Consider the following 14,406-nt stretch of genomic DNA (forward strand, 5'->3'; position numbering starts at 1 on the left):
CCTTTTAACTCACCTCAGTTTCCCATCGCTATAGGCAGAGTTTGACTGTAGAGCACGTATAGAAAGCGAGGCAGCACGGTCGGCTGCCTGGCAAAGGGCTAGCGTGTTTCTGGGAGGGGAGTTGGACGGCTTCGCTTCGCACTGCCCAGGGACTGCCGGAGCTCCAATACATTCCGCGGACCCGACGTTTAGGACTGACAGTAACGTGCAAAGATGCATACCCACTTCCTCGCATCGAAGAGTCGTTGGACGCGCTTGGCAACGCGTTGTTATTCTCGACCCTGGACCTGACCGCAGGCTACTTCCAAGTGGCCATGAGCGAAGTGGACAGGGGAAAAATGGCGGTTACAACACCATTTGGCTTGTTTGAATGGACTCGGATGCCATTTGGCTTGTGCAACGCCCCGGCCACTTTTCAGCGGCTGATGGGTATGGTACTGGGGGACCTCAGTTTCGATATACTCCTTGTCTATCTTGACAACATTATAGTTTTCTCCCGGTACTTTGACAGTCACTGCGAGAGGCTTGAGACGGTGTTCGAACGTTTGAAGCAGCATGGGCTGAAGTTGAAGCCGACCAAATGCTTCCTTCTGCGGCCGGAAGTTAAATTCCTTGGCCATGTGATTTCTGCTAAAGGCGTCCAGGTAGATCAAGAAAAGGTCAAGGCCCTGGAGGCGTGGCCTGTCCCAAGGAGCATGTGAGAGGTGAGGCAGGTGCTTGGATTTATGAGCTACTACAGGCGGTTTGTGCCAAGGTTTGCTCAGCTGGCTAAACCTCTGCATGCCCTGGTTGGGAAGGGGTCGAAAGACACGACAAGGGGCGTCCAGATGTTTGTTTGGTCTGGCGAGTGCCAGGAAGCATTGGATGAGCTGAAACGGTGTTTAATGTCCCCACCAATCATGGCCTACCCCGACTTTAGCCTACCCTTCATATTGACCACAGATGGGAGTCTGCATGGACTCGGGGCTGTGCTTAGTCAAAAGCAAGGGGGCGTCGAGCGTGTGGTAGCCTACGCGAGTCGTGGGCTAAGGGGCTCTGAAAAGAACGACAAGTATTACAGCACATTTAAACTGGAACTTCTTGCGCTTAAATGGGCTGTTACCGAGAAATTCAGGGACTACCTTATGTTCGCCAAGTTCACGGTGGTTACGGACCATAACCCGCTGCACTACTTGGCAACGGCTAATCTGGGGGCTGTTGAGCAGCGGTGGGTAGCACAACTCGCTGAGTACAACTTTGAGGTGTGTTACAAGCCCGGGCGGCAAAACATGAATGCAGACGTCCTCTCCAGGATTCCTGACCAGGAGGAACCTGAGCAGGAGGACACAGACAAGGACTTTATTAAAGTGGGTCCTGAGGAAGTGCGTGCGTGTCTGTGGCCTGCTAGTGCGGATGGGGATGGTAAGACTGACCTGAAGGCCAGGGTGCAATTGACTGCGGGGAAAGCTCATGGTGGGCAAAGTTGGGAGGAGGTGGAAGCGGCACAGAAAAACGATCCCGTTGTTGGGCCCGTGTATCGGGTGATTGAGAGGGGCACTGGGATGAGCCATGCTGAACTTTACATGTTTACACCGGGCACAAGGCGACTTCACCAGCAGTTTGACCGCCTTAGGCTTTATAAAGGTGTGTTGTATAGGCATGTTAGAGACCCCCGTGATGGAGAAGAGATCAGGCAGCTCATTGTCCCAGAGACCTTGCAACGTAAGGTATATGAGAACCAGCATGAGCATGGGGGGCATTTCAGTGCAAAGAGTACCCTCGCTGTGATGAGGAGGAGCTATTATTGGCCTACAATGAGTAAAGATGTTCAAGACTGGGTTCAGCAATGTAAGCGATGTGCATTGGCAAAGGATATCTTTCCTAACCACAGGGCCCCAATGACCTGCAGCAATGTCACAGCACCCCTGGAGGTCCTTGCTATGGACTATACGGTGCTGGAGAAGTCCTGTGGGGGATATGAAAATGTCCTTGTTCTTACAGACATGTTCACCAGGTTCACAGTTGCTGTCCCCACCAGAAACCAGACTGCCGAGACGACGGCAAATGCTTTGCTAAGGCACTGGTTCGCCTACTACGGGTGTCCAGCCCGATTGCATTCAGATCAGGGAAGAAATTCTGAGGCTAGTGTCATAAAAGAGTTGTGTAAGGCTTATGGGATTGCCAAGAGTCGCACCAGCCCCTACCATCCGCAGGGCAATGCGCAGTGCGAGAGGTTTAATAGGACCATGCACGATATGCTTAGAACACTGCCACCAGAGAAAAAAAGGGATTGGAAAACATACTTGCCAGAGTTGGTTATGGCATATAACACTCGTGTGCACTCCTCCACTGGTTATGCACCTTTCTACCTCATGTTCGGGAGGGACGCAAGAATGCCCCTTGACCTCCTGGGAGGAAAAGACATGAGGGAACCTGAGGCAGACAATCTGGATGATTGGGTCAGAGATCACCATGAGAGGCTTAGGACAGCTGTGGAGGTAGCAAACTCAGCTGCTCAGGAGGCCTCCAGGAAGAGGAAGAGAATCTATGATCGAAAGTCCCGCGGCGCTCTGCTTCAGTCAGGTGACCGGGTGCTGTTGCGCAACCACAAGCCCAGGGGTAGGAATAAGATACAGGATAAATGGGAACCAAACCCTTACTTGGTGGTGAAGCAGAACCACCCTGACATTCCTGTGTTCACAATCAAACCAGAGAGAGGTGGCTCAGTGAAGGTCGTACATAGAGATCAGCTCAAATTGTGTACTTTTCAAGCGCCGATACGGCGGTTAAGGCATGTCAATAGGTTCCCAGCAGAAGTGGAGTCGGATACAGACTGCATGGAGGTTGTTTGTGTTCCGCCACCCCCGTGTGTGTCAAATCCGAACGCTGACATTGTCCCCAGGGTCGACGATGTTGGTGATTGTGTTTCCCAGGGGTTGGAGCCAGATTTAGCGGGGGAAGCGCAAGCAACTGTGACTCCAAGTGAACAGGAGGAGAGTGATGGGGCCTCAGTGACGAGTGACGAAATGCAGGAAGAGCGAGGTGAAGTTTTGCAGTCTGAGCGTCCATTGAGGCGAACCAGAGGGGTCCCCCCTGCAAGGTATAGGGATTATGTTATGAGATGAAGTAATGGGCCACTGTTATGTTCATTTGCAATGTAATGTAAGTCATATGTGAATGATATAGAGTGTTACTGAACAAGTGAGTTAATATGTGTTATTCTGTGTTTGTTACAGGGATGCACGGTCGGAGACGTCGCTGGTGTGGCAGGGTTTAGCTGGGGGGAAATGTGAGGGCACATACTTATAACTTGTGGAAAACTGCCATGTAGGGTCTTTAGCAGCCTGTCTGAATAAGCCAAGAGGAAATTACATATTTAGGAGAGCCCGTGGGCACGCAAAAACAGGGAGGTGCGCTGTCGGGAGCGAGCGGGTGTGTGGTACCGATCGCGCGCGTGCCTCTACAGCCGAAGACACCAGGAAAGTCCCACGGTCAGAACAAAACCCGAACAAAGAGTAACCAGGAGGTTAGTGGGGCAGCGGACAGTACCGCAGTGAGTCTATGCGGAGTTTCCCTCTGTGTGTGGAATCCGACTCCGGTTACCGCACGCGGAGTGTCGTGTCGACAGAGATAGCGTGAGCAGGGGAGCTAAGTGAGAGCTAAGGCTAGCGGCCGTTCCCTTTTAACTCACCTCAGTTTCCCATCGCTATAGGCAGAGTTTGACTGTAGAGCACGTATAGAAAGCGAGGCAGCACGGTCGGCAGCCTGGCAAAGGGCTAGCGTGTTTCCGGGAGGGGAGTTGGACGGCTTCGCTTCGCACTGCCCAGGGACTGCCGGAGCTCCAATACATTCCGCGGACCCGACGTTTAGGACCTCAGGAGTCGGCGGTGTTTGGATTACCCTGCCACTCAGACGACGTTCTGGTCGTTCACCCTGCTCCAGCTGGCAGTATGTGAGAGCATCGCTCTTTTCTAACCCGTTGGTTCTTCACGCCCCGTTTCCTGGGAGGCGAAGGTACAGTTTCTGTGTTCTTTGTTTCTTTGCTTTTTTTGCGCACCTGTGACTGGATGTTCTGCTCCGGCTGTGGAATTTCTGGGCAGCCTAACAGACTGGAACTCTGGTTCACGACGGCTACCCCTAGAACTGTTTATGGGTTCCACATACCAGGGACAATTCACTGGATCGGACTGTAAAGACTGGAACTATTTTTTTGTGTTGTTGTTTGGACATTGCAAGTAATGTGACGAAGCTGTGTTAACCATTCTAGATAAAAGAATTTCTGTGTTAACCTTAATCGTTCTGCTGTATTGTGATCTTCGCGCCCTTTTCCTGTGGCTAGTGTGGGTTGGGAGGGATCGAGAACTGTGTGTCACAACAGCCTGTTTGATTTATTTTATTTTATTTCTTTTATTTCTTTGGTCTTGGGGAGTTTCCTTGCTGTCGCCCTTTGCTCTCCAGGGCCCTGTTAACATTGATAATCAGTCTTGTTTCAGGAGGGCCATCCGAACAAATAAAAGGAGCCACATTGTTTAAAAAGTCGTTGTTGTATGCTTCTGTCCAACCCAGGTTGGCTTGGAGTAGGGGCACCCGAGTTGTCTGGTTAGGTACAGAAAGAAACGGAGGTAAGCGAGGCTGTGTTAATATTCGCGCCAGGCACTGTTTGTTTCGCAGGTTTGGGCCCCGGAGCCCTTCTTCTGTGCCTGTAGCAGCCAGATAGCTAAAACTATTCTTACAGAAGTAAGTATCAGGGTCAACTGTACTAAGGGGGGGTTACGGACTCAGATCCCACCACCCTTTAGTCGTTCAGGGCAGCCTGTGCGCCTCTTCACCCTACATAGCTGGGCTAGTAGCCCCTTACACCAAGGATCATGTCCCCAGATACAAAGAGAGTAATATAGTGTATGCTGTTAAGTGCAAGGAGGTTTGCCATTATTTATATGGGGAAACCAAACAAACTCTGGCTAAGCAGCTGGAACAACACAGAAGAGCTAACCCGTCAGGCCAGGAATCTGCAGTCTATTTACACCTACAAGCCAGTGGACACTCTTTCAATGATGAGGATGTACACATCCTGGACAGGAAGGAATGCTGGCTTTAGCGGGGAGTCAAGGAGGCCATTTATGTGAAAAGGGAAAGACCATCTCTGAATCGAGGAGTGGGCCTAAGGGTACATCAACATTCACCATCTTACAATGCTGTGAATGCAGTGTAAGTGTAATAGGAATATATGTAAATGAATTTCTCTATAGACTTTCAGTTTTTCTGCAGGAACACTTTAAACAGCGTATATAATCATTGACTATGGTGAGGACTGTAAAACTGTTAATTAAGGCTGGCTGATAAAAGAGCCCCCTCTCTTATCCCCTTCAGTAAGGGGGGCCTTACTGCGGACTGCTGCCTGGACTGAGTCAGGAATAAAAAAAACATAATAATCCAGATTTTTGGTTTGTATAAAGTCAGTCAATGATTTATTTGTTACTGACCAAGCATTAAACAACGCCATGCTTAGTAAGGTGGAGAACGAAGCAGCCACAGATGTGACCAGACCCATCTGACCCGAGAAAGTGGGTTTGATCCATGAAAGTCATTTAGGCTACTCACCATGGCTGTAGCTCAGGAGGTAGAGCAGGTTATTTACTGATCAGAAGGTTATTAGTTCAATCCCTGGCTCCTCCAGTCTGCATGTCAAGTATCCTTGGACAAGATACTAACCCCAAGTTCCTCTCATTCATAGTCTGCATCCATCAGAGTATGAATGTGTCTGAATGTAGTTAGGAAGCACTCAAAGTTTAGAACAAAGTGTTTGTGTGATGTTGTACAGAGTGCTTTTAGTACTCGGGGAGAGTAGAAAAGCGCTATATAAGCATCAGGCCTTTTACCATTTACCAATAGGAGAAAAGGCCCTGAGACTGGAGTCTGGCTCGCCTGGATAACCGTGTCACAGAGATCCAGGCAGGGATGTGGATGGAGAAAACCCATCTGATATAATCCCAGGGGACCAGGTGATCACGAACATCAGTCATTTAACAGCCACACCGCGCTTCCAAAGTAATCTGGTCACCAGCTCTCATTCCTCTCCCCCTCTGTGATTTGCGCTGTCCCCGGAGAGCAACACAGAGAATGCCTGTGGAAGAGTCACACAACGGCGACAGGGGATGGAAAACACCTGAGGGTATGGAATGTCTATCCGGCACAGGAAACAGAATGTATAGCAAGGTTTGCTGATCATCAACGGGAGGACCAGGGTAGGCGAAACAACCCCAAGAAAAAGCGAAAACAAAAAAAAGAAAAACGCCGGCCATGGGCAGCGGCAAAGCCTAACACAGGCGCCATCTTACCGGACCACTGGAAGGAATCTGAGTAGTTTTTGACCAGGATATGTCCTTGAATGCGCATTATAAACAAATATGAAACTTCTTTCTTCTATTTGCGCAATTTCCTTATAACATCATGTCTGAGAGTAATGGTGAAAGTCTAGTTCATGAATTTATTACTAATAGGCTAGACTATTGTAATTCATTATCATCAGGCTGTCATAAAAAGCCTGAAATAACTCCAGCTGATCCAAAATGTTGCAACAAGAGTACTGACAGGCACTAGAAAGAGAAAACCTATTTTTCCTATACCGTGGTCCCTCGTTTATCGCGGGAGTTACATTATAAAAATAACCCGCGATAGGTGAAATCCGCGAAGCAGCCAGCTTTATTTTTTTACAATTATTATAGATGTTTTAAGGCTGTAAAACCCCTCGCTACACAATTTACACACTTTTCTCAGACAGGCACGAACATTTTCACATTTTTCTCTCTTGTTTAAACACTCTCAAAGTTCAAACCTTCATAGAAAAATAAGTCCAGTATTATGGACCCGCAGGTGCCTTTGATGGTGCAAAGCGTTTCGTCGACATTGTTGTGTTCATTGGGGAGAAAACTTACAAACATACAGTACAGCACTTCAGAGTCACACTGCTAGCGATCGAAGATTTATGTAAATTTGACAAACTGAACCCATTCTGTACTGTACAGGAGACATGGCACGAGATTAACTGACAATGGTCTATAGCCAATCAGGATGCAGAACACAATGTGCTGTGAAAAAAAAAGCAAAAAAAAAGCATGAAAAATTGCACAAAAAAATCAGTGAAATAGCAAAGCTGCGAAAGGTGAAATGCGTTATAGAGGGACCTCTGTAGTGGGTTCTCTTCACTAGCTGCCCGTTAAATCCAGAATTTAGTTTAAAATCCTTCTCCTCACGTTCAAGTTTTTGAATAATCAGGGCTCATTTCATCTTTAGGAATTCATAATACCATATCTAGTCATTTCTGAGAGTGAAGTATACTTGTAGCCGCTAAACTGGTGACCTAAATCTTCGCCACCACGTCTATATACATACAAGCATAAGGGGAGAGAGTGAATCAGCGCTCGGAGTACGGACACTGGGCCGGCTTTAAACACACCATTTATTTTTTTAGAAGAACAGCCAGAATCACAAGTAGAGTTAAAATCCCCACTAAAAAAAAATAAATGTTCACAACCCGCTAAAAGTCCTGCCGGCAGAGATTAAAATACAATTAAAAAAAATCAAAGCTAAATGAATGTCCTTTTTATACGATAAGAACTTCCCCCCCCCAGAGTCCTCTATTCCCAATGTCCAACCACACACACTCGGGCAAATGTTCCTTAGCTGAAAGAGACAGAAGGGGGCCCCTCTTCCGGGATGGGGAAATCTCGCCAGCAGAAGGCCAGGGAGGAGGCTCCCATCCCCACCTGGCAGCGCATGGCCGTGCAGTCCAGCCGCTCTCCGCGTCCGCACACGGCTTCCCTCATAGCCCGGCCCTGATACAGGCAGAGGCGTCCCCTCTGCCTTCTGTGGATTTCACACATCGCCTCCCGCTGTTACTATTCTGTCCGTCGGAACTGGATCGCCGGAAGTCTCGCGACGCCTCACAGGCAGGCCAGTCCTTCTATACATGTGCTCGTCTGCACCACACGTTCGGTTTCCTGTTCTTCGCTGTTCCTGTGTCTCTCTCCCGTCTTTGCGCTCACCATCTCCCTTAAGTCCGTTTGGCGGCCAATAGGTCACCTCGGGGGCACGCCCCCACCTCACAGGTGCACGCAATTATCTGTCCAATCCACAGTGGAATAAAAAAAGAATACTATACAGCGACACAAAACACAGTATAAATATGGGGATAAAATCATGCAATAAGAACATCAATAAACAATCATGCAATAGCACTATAACAATAAAACATGCAAATAAAATCACTATGTAGCAATACACAGTCTGATTCAAAACAAAATATAAAAACACAATTTTCCACTGTGTGACATACTCAACAGAGCACTTTACTGTCAGACTGCTGGCTTACTTGTGGTTTCTAGGATAATTAAAAATTGAATAGGAGGCAGAGCCTTCAACTTTCAGGCCTCTGTACTGTGGAACCAACTCCCACCTTGGATTTGGGAGACAGACACCCTCTGTTTTTTTAAGATTAGATTTAAAACCTTCCTTTTTTCAAAGGATATAGTTTGCACTGGATCAGGTGACCTTGAATCCTCTCCTAGTTATGTTGCAATAGGCCTTGGCTGCTTATTTATCCTGTATTAATAATTACAAATGAATCCAAATTGCTAAACAGTAAATCTAATTTGTTCAATAATTACATGCATTTGAGGACAACTCAAAATAATGGCTGAAAACCTGTGTAGAAATTATATTAACATTGGCCATGACTACAAGGCTACAAAATAATTTTACTTAAAGTTTGGAACAGTTTTAGTATTAATACAGGTATTTTATCCATCTTTTTATCTACAGTGTAAATGAGTACTATTGAACATTCAACATTCAATTAATCAGAACTTTGACCTGACATTCCTTTAATTTGTCAACAGATTTTAGGATATAAAGGTCTGACATCCCCAACACAGCGGTATATTGACAGCAAGGTAATACGAACACAAACAGAGGGGGAGTGGTTATCCTTTGATGTTACAGAGGCAGTTAGTGAATGGCTAAACCACAGAGGTGAGTACATTCTGTCCCATCAGTATTGCCTTTTCCTCATTGTTTATGCTTCGTGTTAAATAACTTCTCATTACTTTTTTGTTTTTCCATAGACCGAAACAGTGGATTCAAGATCAGCCTGCACTGCCCGTGCTGCACTTTTGTACCATCAAATAACTACATAATTCCTAATAACAGTGAGGAGCTGGAGGCACGATTTGCAGGTTATTTGAAAAATGTTGCCTCAAGGCACTTTTATGTTGTAAGGTAGACCCTATAATAATAGTTAAGAAAGCTCTTGTGGTTTAGCACCCCAGTACATCTCAGAATTAATCACCATCTACAACCCAGTCAGACCTCTCACATCATCAGGTTTAGATTTTTTAAATGATCCCAGAATCAGATCCCCTCCCCCTTTAACAGAAATTTCACTTTTCTGTAAGCACTGGAGCTATGCTGATGATTTTACTCTGAATACTTTGATAATGTTTTTTTTTTTTTTATTAATGAACTTTTCTGTCATTACCACCCCTTGCAGTGCTGCTTATTAATCTCTTATGTTTTCAGGTATCGATGACAACCTAATCCATGGTCGTGACCTGAAGGTTTTTAGGAAGTGGCAGCACAGTGTTCGGGGTCCACATCTTCTCCTCATGTTGCTGCCTTCATACCGCCTGGAGTCCCAGTCCCAACATAAGAACCATCGATCGAAGAGAGCTCTCGATACTGCCTACTGCTCCAAGTACTTGTCTGAAAACCAAATTGCCAAGTGCAAAGGAATAACAATGTCCCTATCTGTTGTGGAGATTTTCAGAAATGAGTCGTCAAGTAAAAAGGGGCCAAGCAACACTAATAGCACTAGGCACTGCACAGAATTGGTTGTCATTAGGTACAAAGATATAGAATAACTGTTAACACTCTGAGTTCTTGGCTAGAACCCAGAGTGATGTTAAAGGTGAGTGCATGCTTTAACCCCAGCCCATCAACCAGAGCCTAAACTTCAACAAGTAACAAAAGGCAGTGATCAGCAGTGAGGTTGCAGCCTCCGTTTCCACCTGTTCATGTTTCTAAAGTAGAATCACCATGGTGATTGCTTTAAGTCTCTTTGTGCTGGTTTTCATCTTTGCTTTGAGTACATACGTAAGTGTAAAAGGTTAAAATATTATGTGTATCCTCATTAGGATAGGGTTTTGTGTTGATGTGTGGGATTGTAGCCTCAGGTTTATATTGTTAACTGGTAATTATGTGACAATGTATTAATGTAACTTTAGTGTAACAAATGAGTTTCATTATTACTTTTGAGTGATGACCCCTAAACAAGCTATTTTGTTCTTACCACTGTGCAATACTTCATAATGCCATGCAATCCTTATTTTAAATAAGGAAACATCTTTACCTCCAGGTGAAGGGGAAAAAGTAGCAACAGTGTTGTAAGAAAAAAAGTCTGTACCAGTTCAAGTCCAACTGAAGAAACTGGAACAATTTTGTTAAAAGAAGAAGCCAGGAAGAGCGCAGCTTTCCAAAGTGTTTTCCAACAGAATGCTGACAATTTGAAAACAAACAAACAAACAAACAAACAAATAAAACAAGGTTCTGGATATAGCTTTCCTTTTCTTCGTGAACTACGTTTGATGTACCCTTTCCTGGTGAATTAAACTGAAAAACTGTGCATTGGTTCAGTTCCCACAGTCCCTCTCTCTGGATAGCCAATGGGGCATACATACTAAGGCACAGATGGTTGGCAGCACACAGAGAGTGTCAACAAGTTGACCACTAACTGGTATTGCAAACTGCTTTCAAAACAGGCTGAAAGCAGAACTGAAAGGCAACACAGAAATTGTCACCCTGAACAACTTGTTGGCTGATCTGTTTAACTGTATATTTATCTTGTCCGGTTCAGTGGTTGCCAACAATAAGTAAAGAATCCTATCTGAGCGCATCTTCACCTGTCTTCATCTCTCCATCTGTGACTTTTTATTGACTGCACACACTAGTGACGAGAGGATTCCCACAGCTCTGTTATTCACTTTTCCACTTTATGTCTTTACAGAAATGTTCAGGATAACTGCTGCTTACGATCGCTCTACATTGATTTTAAGAGGGACCTGGGCTGGAGGTGGATCCATGAGCCCAAGGGCTATGAGGCCAACTTTTGTGCAGGGGCCTGTCCATATTTGTGGAGTGCGGACACCCAGCATTCCAAGGTACTGAATGAGGAAGTTTGATAGGCTACACAGTAAACTTAAACATGAATGCAGTTGCACTGCACTGTAAATCAGATTTTATTTTATGGTATGGCTCTAATATGTATATTCCAGGTGTTAGGTCTGTATAACACCATCAACCCTGAAGCATCGGCATCCCCCTGCTGTGTCTCCCAAGACCTGGAGCCTCTCACTATCCTGTACTACATCGGCAAGACCCCCAAAATAGAACAGCTCTCAAATATGAAGGTCAAGTCCTGCAAGTGCAGCTAGAAGTCCTTAGAAAATACATACTCTTCTTTCATCCAGAGTGGAGTGAGTTAACGTACCGTCAAAGTGCCGCTGCACTCATTTACTAGCAATCCTACAGCAGTCGTTTCACACAGGCATGGCCAGGAATGGTGTATTAGAGAATAAAAGAAACAAGTCAATGTGAGTTCAATGCATATTCAACATACAGGACCAGAGCAGTTATAATACCAAAAACCTTAGTTCGATGCACTGTATAGACAAAAATGTTGGGCCTTCATGTAAATTCATGTGTGTTCAGCCCTGTTGCTACAGGTGTTAATAATCATGCACCTAGCCATGAAGTCTGCCTTTAAAAGATCTGTAAAAGAATTGGTCATTCTAAAGATCTCGTTGACTGAGTATGGTACTATAATAAGATGTAAAGATTCCAACGAGTCATTTTGTTAAATATTATTTCTCATAGATATGAAGTGATCAACTGTAAGTAGTTTTATCGCAAAGTGAAACAGTAACTCATCCAGGAAGTGAAAGACCTTGTAAAGTTACAAAGGAGTTCTGAAGCATGTTGTACATAAAAGTCGCTAACGCTCTGTTAAATCAATAACTGCAGAGTTAATTAATTATTAATACCAGAACTGCATACCAGAGCTGCCAGAAGCTTCATGTATAGGTAACCCAGTACTTTTGTTCATATAGGAAGAATTGTATTTCTGTATTGACACAGGTTTGCAAGTAAAATGAGCTTGTGCGCTGTTCTCCTAATAAATGGTCAAAGAAGAATAATACTTCTTAATAATATTTCTTAGTAAGGGTAATTTACATCATGAAGGCCTGCTCTCAAAAACTGATATAGATAAATCCAGCTACACATCCAGAAATAAGTGCTTAAAGTTTTTAGAAAATGTTTAGTGCCATCTTGTGTCAGTACAGAACATTACGTCACCTGGTTGGTTTGTTGGTTGCTGTTAAACTTGCACTGAACCAACCAACTCAGGTGAAAATAAGGACACTAAAACTAACCCTACTAACTCTACTCTCCCAGAATACTCAAAGCGCTCTATACAACACGACATCACGACATTCACACAAGCACTGTCTTCTCTGCTTTGAAGTGCTTACTAACTACGGTGGATGCATCGGAGAACAACTTGGGGTTAATATCTTGCCCAAGCATATTTGGCATGCAGACTGGGGGGGGGGAGCCAGGGATCAAACCACCGACCTTCCAGTCAGTAGATGCTCAACCTCCTGAGCTATAGCCACCCTACAGAGTTTTATGTCTGTTAACATAAAGCTCATTGCTACAGCGAGAGGCAGCACAAAAGTGAACCCTTTAAATGAAATTTTAGTTTTAGCCTCCTCATATTCCACTGAGTTACTAGTTCTGTTATTAGTTTGCTAAAATAAACTGAAGTCTTTTAACAGCAACGAACAAACCAACCAACTTGGTGATGTAGCATTCTGTACAGATCACAAGATGGCGCTAAACATGTTTAAAACATGCACTTGTTTCTTAAATCCAGCTACAAGGAGTGTTAAATCCATATCAGTTTTTGAGAGCAGGGCTCCATGGTGTAAATTAGCCTTTGTCCACTTTAATCCATCGGAAAAATAAATAATGAATAGTTCACATAGTTTTTTTCCCTCACCAATATGCAATACTGAAATATTTTCCTCAATAACCTCAATATCAAGTCTAGTATTTACAGTTAATTTTATTATTGAGTCTGCTTCATTGACTTTTTAGGAGTCTTGTTAAAATCCAGTGGCGTTTTAGATCATAACAAACTTTACATCAGTTATATTTTTGGTTCATTACATGAGGCTAGAGATTTGTTTGGGTTGTTTTTTTTTTTTAAATCATACACTTGCAGAGTTCTGAATTAAAAAACAAAAAAGTGCTGTCAGCTCCAATATCTTTTTGAAATATTGTGGCGCTAAAGCAGCACACATTCAAAAAGTCCAGGCCGGTATAGTATTCAGTACCAAGTTATGTGAGAATACAGCAAACACTGGAAATGTAAGTGATATGTGTATATATGTGAAATAAGTCCTTGAAAAAACAGATCTACTCAGACCTACCTAACACTTTGCTTTCAACCACTTAGCCCTTCAGCAGATATCAAAGGCGCAATACCACATTCTTATACATCATTATTTATTTGATTCCTTGAGAAGTATTCTTCAGTTTTGCATTTTCTGATTCTGTACAGTAAGACATTGCAGTAAGATGTCCTGCAACCTTGCAGTGTTGACATATATTATCTACTCCATTTTGTAGTTTATTTAATAGACACACACAACTTTTATTAAGCCATCATAAGAGGGAATAAGATGTTGCATTAGAATTGTAAAGACTATTTTGATTTATTATGGCAATAGTATTAATTTTATAGCTTCTCATTTATATTATAAAACATTTCTTCAAGAGGTAAGAAAAACAGTGTTGTATGTAATAACTTTTAATTGCTAAATTGGCATACTATGTTAACAGTTTTAAGCAGTAATGGAGCAAATGGCCCTTTTAAATAGCCCAGTGTAACAGATCCCATAACACGTTTAAGTAAAAAGCTTAGATTCTGAATCATTGTAACCCCGAGTCTGCTGTCTGTGTTGTTTAAAAAAGAAAATACATGTTTATTTATGATGTTTATTTTCTGAAACAGAAAATTCTGTAAATGTGTAATAGCAATCAATAAAAAGTGTTTTCATCATTAACAGGTTACTTGCTGAAATTAGTTTACAATGTGAGGTCACATCCTATGTATAATTGTGACAGTAATACTGTACGGTATTAGTGACAATAATACATACAGTAAAACTGTTGACAACAGAAATATTTCTGACTTTATGAATAACAACGATAGTAATAATAATAGTAATAATTTCTTAATTATTATTATTATCATAGCAATTTTAAAGATTTTATAATTCTTTGCGTCAGTTCAGCAATTTGAGGTAG

General features: G+C 43.6%; 1 protein-coding gene across 2 annotated transcripts in view; it reads left to right on the forward strand.

Moving 5' to 3' along the window:
- Nucleotides 1-14,162, forward strand: part of tgfb2 (transforming growth factor, beta 2) — a 73,390-nt gene extending 59,228 nt beyond the window's left edge. The window contains exons 4-8 of one of the 2 annotated variants that reach the window (XM_005463992.4): nt 8,877-9,009; nt 9,102-9,212; nt 9,556-9,730; nt 11,039-11,192; nt 11,307-14,162. In XM_005463992.4, the coding sequence (XP_005464049.1) occupies nt 8,877-9,009; nt 9,102-9,212; nt 9,556-9,730; nt 11,039-11,192; nt 11,307-11,465 (732 nt within the window). In that variant the 3' untranslated portion in view covers nt 11,466-14,162. 2 annotated transcript variants of the gene reach the window in all.
- Nucleotides 14,163-14,406: the final 244 nt, after the last annotated feature.

Source organism: Oreochromis niloticus, linkage group LG11 (assembly GCF_001858045.2).
Source record: "Oreochromis niloticus isolate F11D_XX linkage group LG11, O_niloticus_UMD_NMBU, whole genome shotgun sequence".
NCBI classification, from domain to species: Eukaryota; Metazoa; Chordata; class Actinopteri; order Cichliformes; family Cichlidae; genus Oreochromis; species Oreochromis niloticus.